Source organism: Mustelus asterias, chromosome 5 (assembly GCF_964213995.1).
Source record: "Mustelus asterias chromosome 5, sMusAst1.hap1.1, whole genome shotgun sequence".
NCBI classification, from domain to species: domain Eukaryota; kingdom Metazoa; phylum Chordata; class Chondrichthyes; order Carcharhiniformes; family Triakidae; genus Mustelus; species Mustelus asterias.
In genome coordinates, this window is record NC_135805.1 from 21314100 (window position 1) to 21326422 (window position 12323).

Consider the following 12323-nt stretch of genomic DNA (forward strand, 5'->3'; position numbering starts at 1 on the left):
TCATATAATGCTGGAACTAATGATTAGAAGAACATTCTAATTTCAGTCAAATTGCATTGGAGTGGCAATAAACAAGGCCCTGATTCCCTGTACTTTAAACCATGATCCAGCAACCTTGGCTTATTGTGCACCTTAATTTCCTCCCACGAGCAGAGATGTAGTTTGGAAGCAGGATTCCCCTGCAAGAGAAGTAGCATTTGAGGATTTGTCCTTGATTTTGCCATTACATTGATATTTTACTAATGACGTCCAGTTTCAGTAACTCCTTGAGCACCCATTCTCTCTCTTCCAACTATCTTCGATGTTTGCTTGCCTTTATATGTGATTGTTAAGCAAAGGAACTGAAAATTTGTGCGTGACTCGGTGCTTGCCAACCTTTCTCCCTGCAAGCTGCAAATTTTGCAGTTAACCATTTAGCTGCAGAATTTATTTTCTTAAATTACAACATTACAAGGTGAGCCAAAACCCATAGGAGACACCACTCGATTAGTGCCATGAAGCTTATGTTCTAAAGGTTAGTACTTTCCACGTGGAATCGAAGAAGGGAGTCAGTTTAGCTCAGCTGGTTAGTGATGCGGAACAACAACAGTGCGCGTTCAATTCCTGTACTGGTTGAGGTTATTTATGAAAGTCCACCTTCTCAACCTTGCATTACATTCTGTTAGTTTTGCTAATTACTCACTGAACCTTTTGTGATTCATGCTCTCGGACAGGTGAATCCCTCTGTATCTCAGAGCTCTGCAACCTCTGACCATGTCCAAATCTAGTGAATTTTGAAAAATTAAAACCAGCGCATCTATTATCTCACTAACCACTTCTTTGAAAATCTGGGATGAAATCCCTCAGTACCTGGGAACTTGTGAACCCGTAGCTGCAACAGTTTGAACAGTACCAGTTCTTCTGTAATTTTCATGAGTTAAAGTTTTAAAATTTAGTTTTTATTAGTCAAAAGTAAGGCTTACATTAACACTGCAATGAAGTTACTGTGAAATCACCTAGTCGCCACACTCCAGCGCCTGTTCGGGCCGATGCACCTAACCAGCACGTCTTTCAGACTGTGGGAGGAAACCGGAGCACCCGGCGGAAACCCACGCAGACACGGGCAGAATGTGCAAACTCCGCACAAACAGTGACCCAAGCCGGGAATCGAACCCGGGTCCCTGGCGCTGTGAGGCAGCAGTGCTAACCACTGTGCCACCGTGCCTCCCGCCTTTCCATTCCAGATCTACAGCCATTTCTGGGATCTTACTTGTATCCCCTCTAGTGAAACACAAAATACCATAGTTTAATTCACCTGCCATCCCCTTATTTTCAATGTTATTAATTTCTCACTTTCTATAGGACCAACCTTCACTTTGGCAATTTCTTTTTTCTTTAAATAGCTATAGAAACTCTTACTATCTGTCTTTATATTTTAAGCTAGCTTTCTATTCTAATTTTTCACTCCCTATTGATCATTTAGTTTTTCTTTGCTGCTTTTTATATCTTGTGCATTCTTCTGATCTGCCACCCACCTTTGTGCAATAATGTGGGGGGGGGGTCCAGCCCGCTGCGCTGCTTTTGTGTGCCCCCCTTCCCCGGCCAGGAGTGTTTCACTCCAATGGGGTTTACTATAGCTCCCCAATTATGGAAAGCAGGCAGCCGTGCCCCGCTGGAGTGAAGGGTGGCAATTGAGGCCCTCCAGAGGGTCGGGGGAAGGAGGAGGGGTGCCCTGTTTGTGTTGCCACCTTGGCAATGCCAGCCTGGCCCTCTAGGATTGTCTAATTAATTCTCTTACTATACCCAAATTACTCCAGTGCACCTGATCTTAATTCTTGACTGGATAGATGCAATTACAACAAACCTCAAGGGCAACCATCCAGGACCAAACATGTCCACTTGATCAGTGGTCTCTCTATCTACACCTTACAACAGCAACACGCTAACTATGGAATCTGCAGGATGCACTACAAAAACTCCACAAGCTTGTTGCAACAGCACTTCCCAGCCCTTGGACTTGTACCATCAAGTTAGGAGTAGCAAGTTCATGGAAACACTACTATCTACAAGCTCACTTCAAGCAAAACACCTTCCTGACATGTGGCACCTTACTTTCATCATTCCTGGGCACAAATCCTAGAATTCTGTACCTAATGCCATCATATAAAAGCCTAAAGCAATTCGATAACTGCTGACTGCAGTATTAAATATGATATCACTGAATCCTGAGGTGTCAATATGTTTCCTAATTTCTCAATGATAGCTCTTGGAATGTGAGTTTCTAATGGCTAGACAGCCATCTCTACGCATTGGATATAAAGTTCCATTCAGTAAATCATTTGATAGATGTGAGGACTCCTTTCCTGGCTTTTGAATAAACCTGCCAGGAACCACCCCCACCTTCTCAGGGCAGCTGGACACAGGCTATAAATACAGCATTGAAAATGTCACTTGCATCTTAGGAATACACACATGTACACACAATCTGTGAATCACGTGTTCCTCGTATGAGTTTCTCTCTCTGCGCAATTTTAATGCCTTGTAGAACTTTGTGCTCAAGTCTCTGGAGTGTGGCTTAAACCCACAACCTTCTGACTCCGAGACAGGAGTGTTATCAACTGAGCCACAGCTGACATTTTATGACTCAGCTGCTTGATATATAAGCTTACAGTCATCAGGGAAACCTTCCCTGCTTATTCTGAAGGTGGTGATGACTTATGTGGAGGCACAGTTCCATATGTGTGGGGGCATTTTGGTCCTCGGCCAAAATGGCCTAGCGACAGGCTATTTCATTAGCATTGGATCTCACCCAGCATTTATATACTTGTGTCTGACAATTAGCTCGGCTACAAGATCCGCTGACAACTCTATCCTAGTCCAAGGATGCCAAGTCTAATTGTGGCTCTCCACTGTGTCAAGCCATCTCCAATTTGGATTCGGATTTGCATTCCTGATCTCACTCCCTAAGTGTCACACTGTGCAACTGTCAGAGAACCCACCAAAATATCTGTCTTGTATTCAAAATTAACATTATTCATGGTCACAAAGTCTCAATTTGGCTGTTTGCACTTGCGGAAGCAGTGTTGATCTGCACTGGAAGTCATATATATAAAAATAAGTTTATTTATTAGTGTCACAAGAAGGCTTACATTACAATGAAGTTACTGTGGAAAATCCCCCAGTCGCCACACTCCGGTGCCTGTTCAGGTACATTGAGGGAGAATTTAGCAGGACCAATGCACCTAACCAGCACGTCTTTCAGACTGTGGGAAGAGACAGGAGGAAACTCACGGAAAGACACAGCTTCAGGGACCGAGGTTCAATTCCAGCCTTGGGTCACTGTCTGAGTGGAGTTTGTACTTTTTTTCTCGTCTGCATGGGTTTCCTCCGGGTGCTCCAGTTTCCTCCCACAGTCCAAAAATGTGCAGGTTAGGTTGATTGGCCATGCTAAATTGCCCCTTAGTGTCAGGGGGATTAGCAGGGTAAATGTGAGTTATGGGAATAGGGCCTGGGTGGGATTGTGGTCGGTACAGACCCGATGGGCCGAATGGCCTCCTTCTGTACTGTAGGGATTCTATGATTCTATGAACGTGCAGACTCTGCACAGACAGTGACCCAGGCTGGGAATCAAACCCAGGTCCCTGGCGTTGTGAGGCATCAGTGCTAACCACTGTGCTGCCCTGTAAATGTTTCAGAATGAAAGCAAGTACAGATACAACTTCACAAGAGCTATAACTCATACTTAAAAAGCTTCTCCTGAATAGTGTGTCTTAATGAGAATATTTAAGGTGTCTGATGTTAAAGTCATTTTATTTTAAGGAATGTGGATCAGGCTGGAGACGCAGAATCCAAACCGAAGAAAATTGCTGTGCCCATGTTTGGAGCAATGAAAGGAGGAAAGAAGTTTAAACTGAAGACTGGTACCATTGGGGTGAGCGAAGCACAATGTGTTTTTTTTTTATGTTTAAAAAATGTCCTAACACCCTTTGTCACAGACCTGTTTGGACAATACTGGAGAATTAATATTTTCTTTTACAACCGGGCAACCAAAACAGTGCCAGAAATGCTGGAAAATCTCAGCAGCTCTGACAGCATTTGTGGGGAGAGAATGGAGCCATCGTTTCAAGTCAAAATGTTTGCTCAGTTCTCTCTCCACAGATATTGTCAGACCTGCTGAAATTTTCCAGCATTTTCTGTTATTGTTTGAATCCAGCATCCACAATATTTTGCATTAATCTTAGAAATTAGTAGGCCATTCGGCCCTTCGAGCTTGCTCCGCTATTCATTTTGATCATGGCTGATCACTGAATTCAGTATCCTGATCCTCCCATATCCCTTGATCCCTTTAGCTCCAAGAGCTACATCTAATTTCTTCTTAAAATCTCGCAACGTTTTGGCCTCAGCTACATTCTGTGGTAGTGAATTCCACACATTTACCACCCTCTGGGTGAAGAAATTTCTCCTCGGTTCTAAAAGGTTTACCCCTTATCCTCAAACTATGACCCTAGTTCCGGACTCCCCCACCATTGGGAACATTCTTTCTGAATCTACTCTGTCTAACCCTGTTATAATTTTAAAAGTTTCTAAAAGCAATGCAATGGAAGTTTCATTGCTTAATCTGTTCCATCCGTTTTTATCTTATTTCATTCGCATTTTGTTGAGATGGTGAGTGCTGGTGAACTTGCCAAGGCTCTAACTTAGAAGAATTACTGAACCTGGTTGTGTGAAGGAACCAAGCGAACATTGGTAGAGATATAGTTGCTTTGGTGCAAACTGCCTTTGTCGATTCAGTCCTGAGACTTTGCTGAGCTCAACAATGCTTCATAGCAAGTTATGTAGTACTTGCAGCGCAGAAGCCAGCCATTAGCTCAACAGGTCCTTGCCGATGTTCATGTCCCACAGGAGCCACTTGTATCCTTTCATTGATAAAATGCAGGATCTACAGAAATGTTGGACCAAATTAGGAAAAGGAGTCGGCCTTTCAGCTCCCCTAACCTGGTCCACCGTTCATTGAGATCATGTCTGATCTGTACTTCAATATCACCCATCAAACTTATCTCTTTGTCCCTTGATATTTTTGCCTAACAAACAAAAATGTTGCAGCTCATGTTGCAAAGTGCATCTGGTGACTCTTGACGGTGTGGTTCCTTCAGCAAACCTCCCTACAATGGTTATTTGCTCGCTTTCTTCCTGTGGCAGTGATTTAAGGATGAGTGTCCCTGCAAAAACAAATTGGATCGCTATATGTTTAAGAATTTAAAAATCCCCACAGGCTGTCCTGGTTGTAAAATGAGATATTTATGCCGCATGACAAGAGGCTTGATTATTTAACACAAAAATCTATCATCTGAATTATTTATGACTAAAGAGGTAGTAAACCTTTTTAGCTGCAGAGCTTTAAATTACTTATGAGACTGGAGAACGCAAAAAGCCACAGGCTAAGATAAGTTGTGGTCTGTGTGTGTCCGATAGTCACTGTTGGGATCTTGCTGTGGCTACTAATTAGTGCCTTTTCTTTTTCTCTCAATGAGCAGTTAGCCAGATATTCCCAGCAGGATTTGCATGTTGGATCTTGGTTAGGTAAATCAAAGCATTGAACTTAGTCCAATTTATTTTTTTAACATTGACTTTAGTTTTCTCCTCTTCACAAGATTGTGACGTTAGGGACTAAACTAAACTAAAGGGTTTAAGTCATGCCAGTGCCTCAAGGCCATGATTTTTCTTATAAATGGCAGAAGGATTAGGGCAGTTAATGAAGTAGACATTTTCTCCGGACTGTTTCAGGTTTTGTGTACTTAAAAATGTTTGCTGTTACCGTGCCTAATCCGCATTTAGAAACATCTTAAAATTATGCATTCCTGTTAAGCACAAGAGGCTTAGAAAATTCTTTCCATTCACCCTTTGAGCAGTCTGGGTGAATTTGCTCCCCAGTTTTGACACTTGAAAACATGTCTGAGGTAAACCAGATTGTATCACAGCATTCCTTTCATTTGTGAGCTTGAATTGGCCACGTTTTCCGTCAGTAAAGATCGGTTTCTACCCGACTTGTCCTCTCCTCAAAATCACCGGGAGGGCACAAGAAGGAAGGAAATGGATGAAAAGTTGGTGAAATCGAATGAAGTTGAGTTCGGTTATCTGGACCAGGAGGAGGCATAATATCAAAAAATCATAAGAAATAGGAGCAGGAGTGGGCCATTTGGCCCATTGAGCCTGTTCCGCCATTCGATACGACCATGGCTGATCTGATCGTGTCTTTAACTCCACGTCCTGCTACTCCTGAGAACCCGCGACTGCCTTAATGATCAAAAATCGGTCTGAATCAACCTTGAATATATTGAATGACCCAACCGACAATGCTCTCTGTGGAAGAGAATTCCAAAGGTTAACAACCCTCTGAGAGAAGAAATTCCCCCTCATCTCTGTCTTAAATGAGAGAAACCTTATTTTGAAACTCTGCTCCCTAATTCTAGATTCTCTCCCCCCCCCTCCCCCCGCCCCCACAGAGGAGAAGCATCCTCTTAACATCTGCCTTGTTAAGTCTTCTCGTAACGTTATATGTTTGAATAAGACCACCTCGCATTCTTATAATCTCCAATAAATGTAGGCCCAATCTGTTTAACCTTTCCCCATAAAGCAATCTCTTCATCCCAGGAATCAGTCAGTGAAGCTTCTTTAGTTGGATTCATCACGGATCAGTCTGTAGTGCAGTTAATATTTGCCATACTCTTGTTCAATTAGGATCCATGGAGGCTTTCATGTCCACTCAAGAGCATGTTGGAGCTATGGTTTAATGTCCCAACAGCACTGAAGCCTCAGCCTAGATTTTACACTCCAGTTTCTGGAGTGGGACATAAATGATCTGACTCATGCTGTCATTAAGCCGTGGCTGAAACCTATTGCCACTAAATTGAGAAATGGGGATTGGAAGATATCAAGGAAAGGGAGTTTTGCTAGAAATACAGTTTTGAAACAATAGAAAAGTAAGTTGGAATAGAAAATAGTGTAACGAGTCTTAATGTTCAAAGCCATTGAGTTTTTTGAGAAAGCCATTGAGTTTTTTGAGAAAGTGACCAAGGAGGTGGATGGGGGCAAGGCAGTGGACGTGGTATATATGGATTTTAGTAAGGCGTTTGATAAGGTTCACCATGGTAGGCTTCTGCAGAAAATGCAGATGTATGGGATTGGGGGTGATCTAGGAAATTGGATCAGGAATTGGCTAGCGGATAGGAAACAGAGGGTGGTGGTTGATAGTAAATATTCATCATGGAGTGCGGTTACAAGTGGTGTACCTCAGGGATCTGTTTTGGGGCCACTGCTGTTTGTAATATTTATTAATGATCTGGATGAGGGTATAGTTGGGTGGATTAGCAAATTTGCTGATGACACCAAAGTCGGTGGTGTGGTAGACAGTGAGGAAGGGTGTCGTAGTTTGCAGGAAGACTTAGACAGGTTGCAAAGTTGGGCCGAGAGGTGGCGGATGGAGTTTAATGCGGAGAAGTGTGAGGTAATTCACTTTGGTAGGAATAACAGATGTGTTGAGTATAGGGCTAACGGGAGGACTTTGAATAGTGTGGAGGAGCAGAGGGATCTAGGTGTATGTGTGCATAGATCCCTGAAAGTTGGGAATCAAGTAGATAAGGTTGTTAAGAAGGCATATGGTGTCTTGGCGTTTATTGGTAGGGGGATTGAATTTAGGAGTCGTAGCGTTATGTTGCAACTGTACACAACTCTGGTGCGGCCGCACTTGGAGTACTGTGTGCAGTTCTGGTCCCCACATTACAGGAAGGATGTGGAGGCTTTGGAGAGGGTGCAGAGGAGGTTTACCAGGATGTTGCCTGGTATGGAGGGGAGATCCTATGAGGAGAGGCTGAGGGATTTGGGATTGTTTTCGCTGGAAAGGCGGCGGCTAAGAGGGGATCTTATTGAAACATATAAGATGATTAGAGGTTTAGATAGGGTGGATAGTGATAGCCTTTTTCCTCTGATGGAGAAATCCAGCACGAGGGGGCATGGCTTTAAATTGAGGGGGGGTAGTTATAGAACCGATGTCAGGGGTAGGTTCTTTACCCAGAGGGTGGTGAGGGATTGGAATGCCCTGCCAGCATCAGTAGTAAATGCGCCTAGTTTGGGGGCGTTTAAGAGATCCGTAGATAGGTTCATGGACGAAAAGAAATTGGTTTAGGTTGGAGGGTCACAGTTTTTTTTTTTAACTGGTCGGTGCAACATCGTGGGCCGAAGGGCCTGTTCTGCGCTGTAATGTTCTATGTTCTATGTTCTATCTGCTAAAATAAGAAAAATCGCTTTAAGTGGGAAGAAACAATAAGACTAATGGCAGGATGAAAGCTGTTTAGTGGGATATATTGCGCTGTCTGTGTTCGAGGGAAAACACATAGTTGGCGTTAGCTTTGCTTTTACTGGCTGAATGCATGATCCAAGCCCTTTGCCATAAAATGGCTTTCTAACCTGACCCCCAGGGGTTAATTCTCCTTGTGTCACGGACTTGACTTTATCTAATTTTAGAATGAAACATCCTTTGTAGTTAAGATAAATCACGAGGACAAGCAACTCAAATTTACACGTGCTGTATTCACAGTTTATTGATGTCGGGTGTTTGACTACAGGTTGCCCTGTTTAACTCTATTTTGAAAGCAGCGGTAACATTTTGCTTTCTGCCCAAAATAACATACATGATGAATTTCCTTCTCTCCAGAAAGACCTGTACTTTACTACTTTACCATAACTCTTCTGACATTATTATAAATCAAACGCAAGGCTATAACACACTTGTGCAAACATTATTTTTAAGGAAACTGGGACATACTACAGAAGTTCTAAGGGATTTTGCCAGGTACGGGATCACATTCTGACTCAACAATTGAGGGCTCCATAAATTTTGGCAGACCCCTTATTTTTCAAAGAGCAGGGAGTCCTGACTAATGCTTATCTCTTAAACAAAGTCACTAAAAAGGAATAATCTCAAAATTATCCCATCGTTGTTTGTGGGAGCTTCCTGTACAGAAATTTACATTTTGTATTCTCGACATAAAATGGTGACTGTGGGCCGCATTTCGCCTCAGGGGCTAAACAGACATCGGGAAGGAGAAGAAGTAAATTTTCACAGCCTGCAATTTTTCCAGAAGTACAGTACAATATAGGGGTGGCACAGTGGTTAGCACTGCTGCCTCACAGCGCCAGGGAACCGGTTCGATTCCCGACTTGGATCACTGTCTGTGTGGAGTTTGCACATTCTCCCCGTGTCTGCGTGGGTTTCCTCCGGGTGCTCCGGTTTCCTCTCACAGTCCAAAGGTGTGTGGGTTAGGTTGATTGGCCATGATATATTGCCCCTTAGTATTAGGGTGACTAGTTAGGGTAAATGCATGGGGTTATGGGGATAGGGCCTGGGTGGGATTGTTGTCGGTGCCGACTCAATGGGCCGAATGGCATCTTTCTGCACTGTAGGGATTCTATGAAATCTCTAAGTGATCTGATAATTGGCTGGAGTTGAGTTGGGCGGCCACTACAGGCACTCCCATAGTAAAAGTGGTACAGATGGAGTTAGACCAGAATCAAAATCTGAAGCCATCCGGAAAATTCTGGCCCATATCTTGACAGAGTAAGATTGCTAACCTGGGGGGTCATTTTGTAGACAATCACTTTGTAGCCAGTAGACACTAAAAAGCCATTTATTTTGTCAATCTTGGCAGCTTCTAAACCCAATTGACCACTGTTTAACAATTGGGAACACTCGGCAGGATTTCCAGCCGCACTCGCCCCAAAACCGGAAAATCCCACCCGAGGTCAACAGACCTTTATGTAGTCTGCTCCCCTCCCCCGCTATGATTCCCATGGTGGGCGGGATGGGAAAATCCCCCCTCCCCTAGTATTAGAGAGCAGCTACTCCAACTGCAGTGTCTAATAAGAACATAAGAACTAGAGCAGGAGTAGGCCATCTGGCCCTTCGAGCCTGCTCCGCCATTCAATAAGATCATGGCTGATCTTTTCGTGGACTCAGCTCCACTTACCCGCCCGCTCACCATAACCCTTAATTCCTTTACTGTTCAAAAATTTATCTATCCTTGACTTAAAAACATTCAATGAGGTAGCCTCAACTGCTTCACTGGGCAGGGAATTCCACAGATTCACAACCCTTTGTGTGAAGAAGTTCCTCCTCAACTCAGTGCTAAATCTGCTTCCCCTTATTTTGAGGCTATGCCCCCTAGTTCTAGTTTTACCCGCCAGTGGAAACAACTTCCCTGCTTCTATCTTATCTATTCCCTTCATAATCTTATATGCTTCCATAAGATCTCCCCTCATTCTTCTGAATTCCAATGAGTATAGCCCCAGTCTACTCAGTCTCTCCTCATTAGCCAACCCTCTCATAATGCATAGAGTCTGTACATCTTTTTTTCAAATACCTCACAACCTGAGCTTTCTGACTCCATTGTCTAAAATAAATTACCATCCTAAATTTCATGAGCTCTGTCTTGTAGTTCTGATGAATAATAAACTGTTCTAAATGTTTTAAGAAGAATTTACATTTTTATGTTTTTTTCTAAATCGGTGCAAAATTTTAATATTTTCTGTGGAATGTGGATACATGCTTTCAGGCTATTGTAAAATAGATAAACTGAGACTCCATATAGCCTCATAAAGAACTGCAGCAACTAAGGCCTTGCTTGGATTCTCGGGTAATCGAGTTCAAATCACATCTGTACTAATGTAACACACTTGGATATTGCTGCAGTGTAATATCTTCTAGCTTGGGGCAAAATCATCTGAATAACATGAACAAAAGGCTTGCAATTATATAAAGCCTTTCATAACCTTAGGACATCCCAAACGGCTTTACAATCAATTTAGTACGTTTGAAGTGTAGACACTCCGATTTGCAGCAGCCAATTTACACATAGCAAGCCCCTGTAAACAGCAATAAAATAGCGTGCAAGAATTAATTGAGGATAAACGACACCAGGACTCTGGGAGAATAATGCCTTTGGATCTATTACGTTCGCTCAAGAAGGTAAATGACCCCACTTTAGTGGCTCATCTGAGACATGACACCGACGCTATGGTTAAGAAAGCCCACCAAGGCCTCCACTTTCTTAGGATTTGATTTATTATTGTCACATGTATTATATGCAGTGAAAAGTATTGTTTCTTGCGCACTATACAGACAAAGCATACCGTTCATAGAGAAGGAAAGGAGAGAGTGCAGAATGTAGTGTTACAGTCATAGCTAGGGTGTAGAGAAAGATCAACTTAGTGCAAGGTAAGTCCATTCAAAAGTCTGATGGCCGCAGGGAAGAAGCTGTTCTGTGTCAGTTGGTACGTGACCTCAGACTTTTGTATCTTTTTCCCGATGGAAGAAGGTGGAAGAGAGTATGTCCAGGGTGCGTGGGGTCCTTAATTATGCTGGCTGCTTTTCCCGAGGTAGTGGGAAGTGTAGACAGAGTCAATGGACGTGATGCCGGTTGGCGTGATGGACTGGGCTTCATTCACGACCCTTTGTATTTTCTTGCGGTCTTGGACAGAGCAGGAGCCATACCAAACTGTGATACAATCAGAAAGCTTTCTATGGTGCATCTGTAAAAGTTGGTGAGTGTCATAGCGGACATGCCAAAGTTCTTTCATCTTCTGAGAAAGTAGAGGCGTTGGTGGGCTTACTTAACTATAGTGTCGGCATGGGGGGACCGGGACAGGTTGTTGGTGATCTGGACACCTAAAAACGTGAAGCTCTCGACTATTTCTACTTCGTCCCCATTGATGTAGACAGGGGTATGTTCGCCACTACGCTTCCTGAAGTCGATGACAATCTCCTTTGTTTTGTTGACATTGAGGAAGAGATTATTGTCATCGCACCAGTTCACCAGATTCTCTATCTCTTTCCTGAACTCTGTCTCATCATTGTTTGAGATCCGACTCACTACGGTGGTGTCGTCAGCAAACTTGAAAATCAAGTAGGAGGGGAATTTGGCCACACAGTCAAAAGTGTATAAGGAGGTGTTTAGTAGAGGGGTGAGGACACAGCCTTGTGGGGCACTGGTGTTGAGGATGATCATGGAGGAGGTGTTGTAGGAGGCTAAGGAAATACGTTATGTCCGCTATGACTCTCACCAATTTTTACAAATGCACTATAGAAGACACCCTTTCCTGATGTATCACAGCTTGGGATCGCCAAGACCGCAAGAAACTAGAAAAGGGTCATGAACATAACCCAGTCCACCATACAAACCAGCCTCCCATCCATTGACTCCGTCTACGCTTCCCACTGCCTCAGAAAAGCAGCCAACATAATCAAGGACCCCATGCACCCCGGACATTCTCTCTTCCATCTTCTTCTGTCA

At 43.4% G+C, this 12323-nt stretch overlaps 1 protein-coding gene across 2 annotated transcripts in view; it reads left to right on the forward strand.

The window, feature by feature from the left end:
* Window positions 1-12323, forward strand: part of slc4a1ap (solute carrier family 4 member 1 adaptor protein) — a 164300-nt gene that overhangs the window by 99552 nt on the left and 52425 nt on the right. For both annotated transcript variants that reach the window (XM_078212238.1, XM_078212239.1), the window contains one exon: window positions 3799-3910. In XM_078212238.1, the coding sequence (XP_078068364.1) occupies window positions 3799-3910 (112 nt within the window). The remainder of the gene's footprint in view (window positions 1-3798; window positions 3911-12323) is intronic.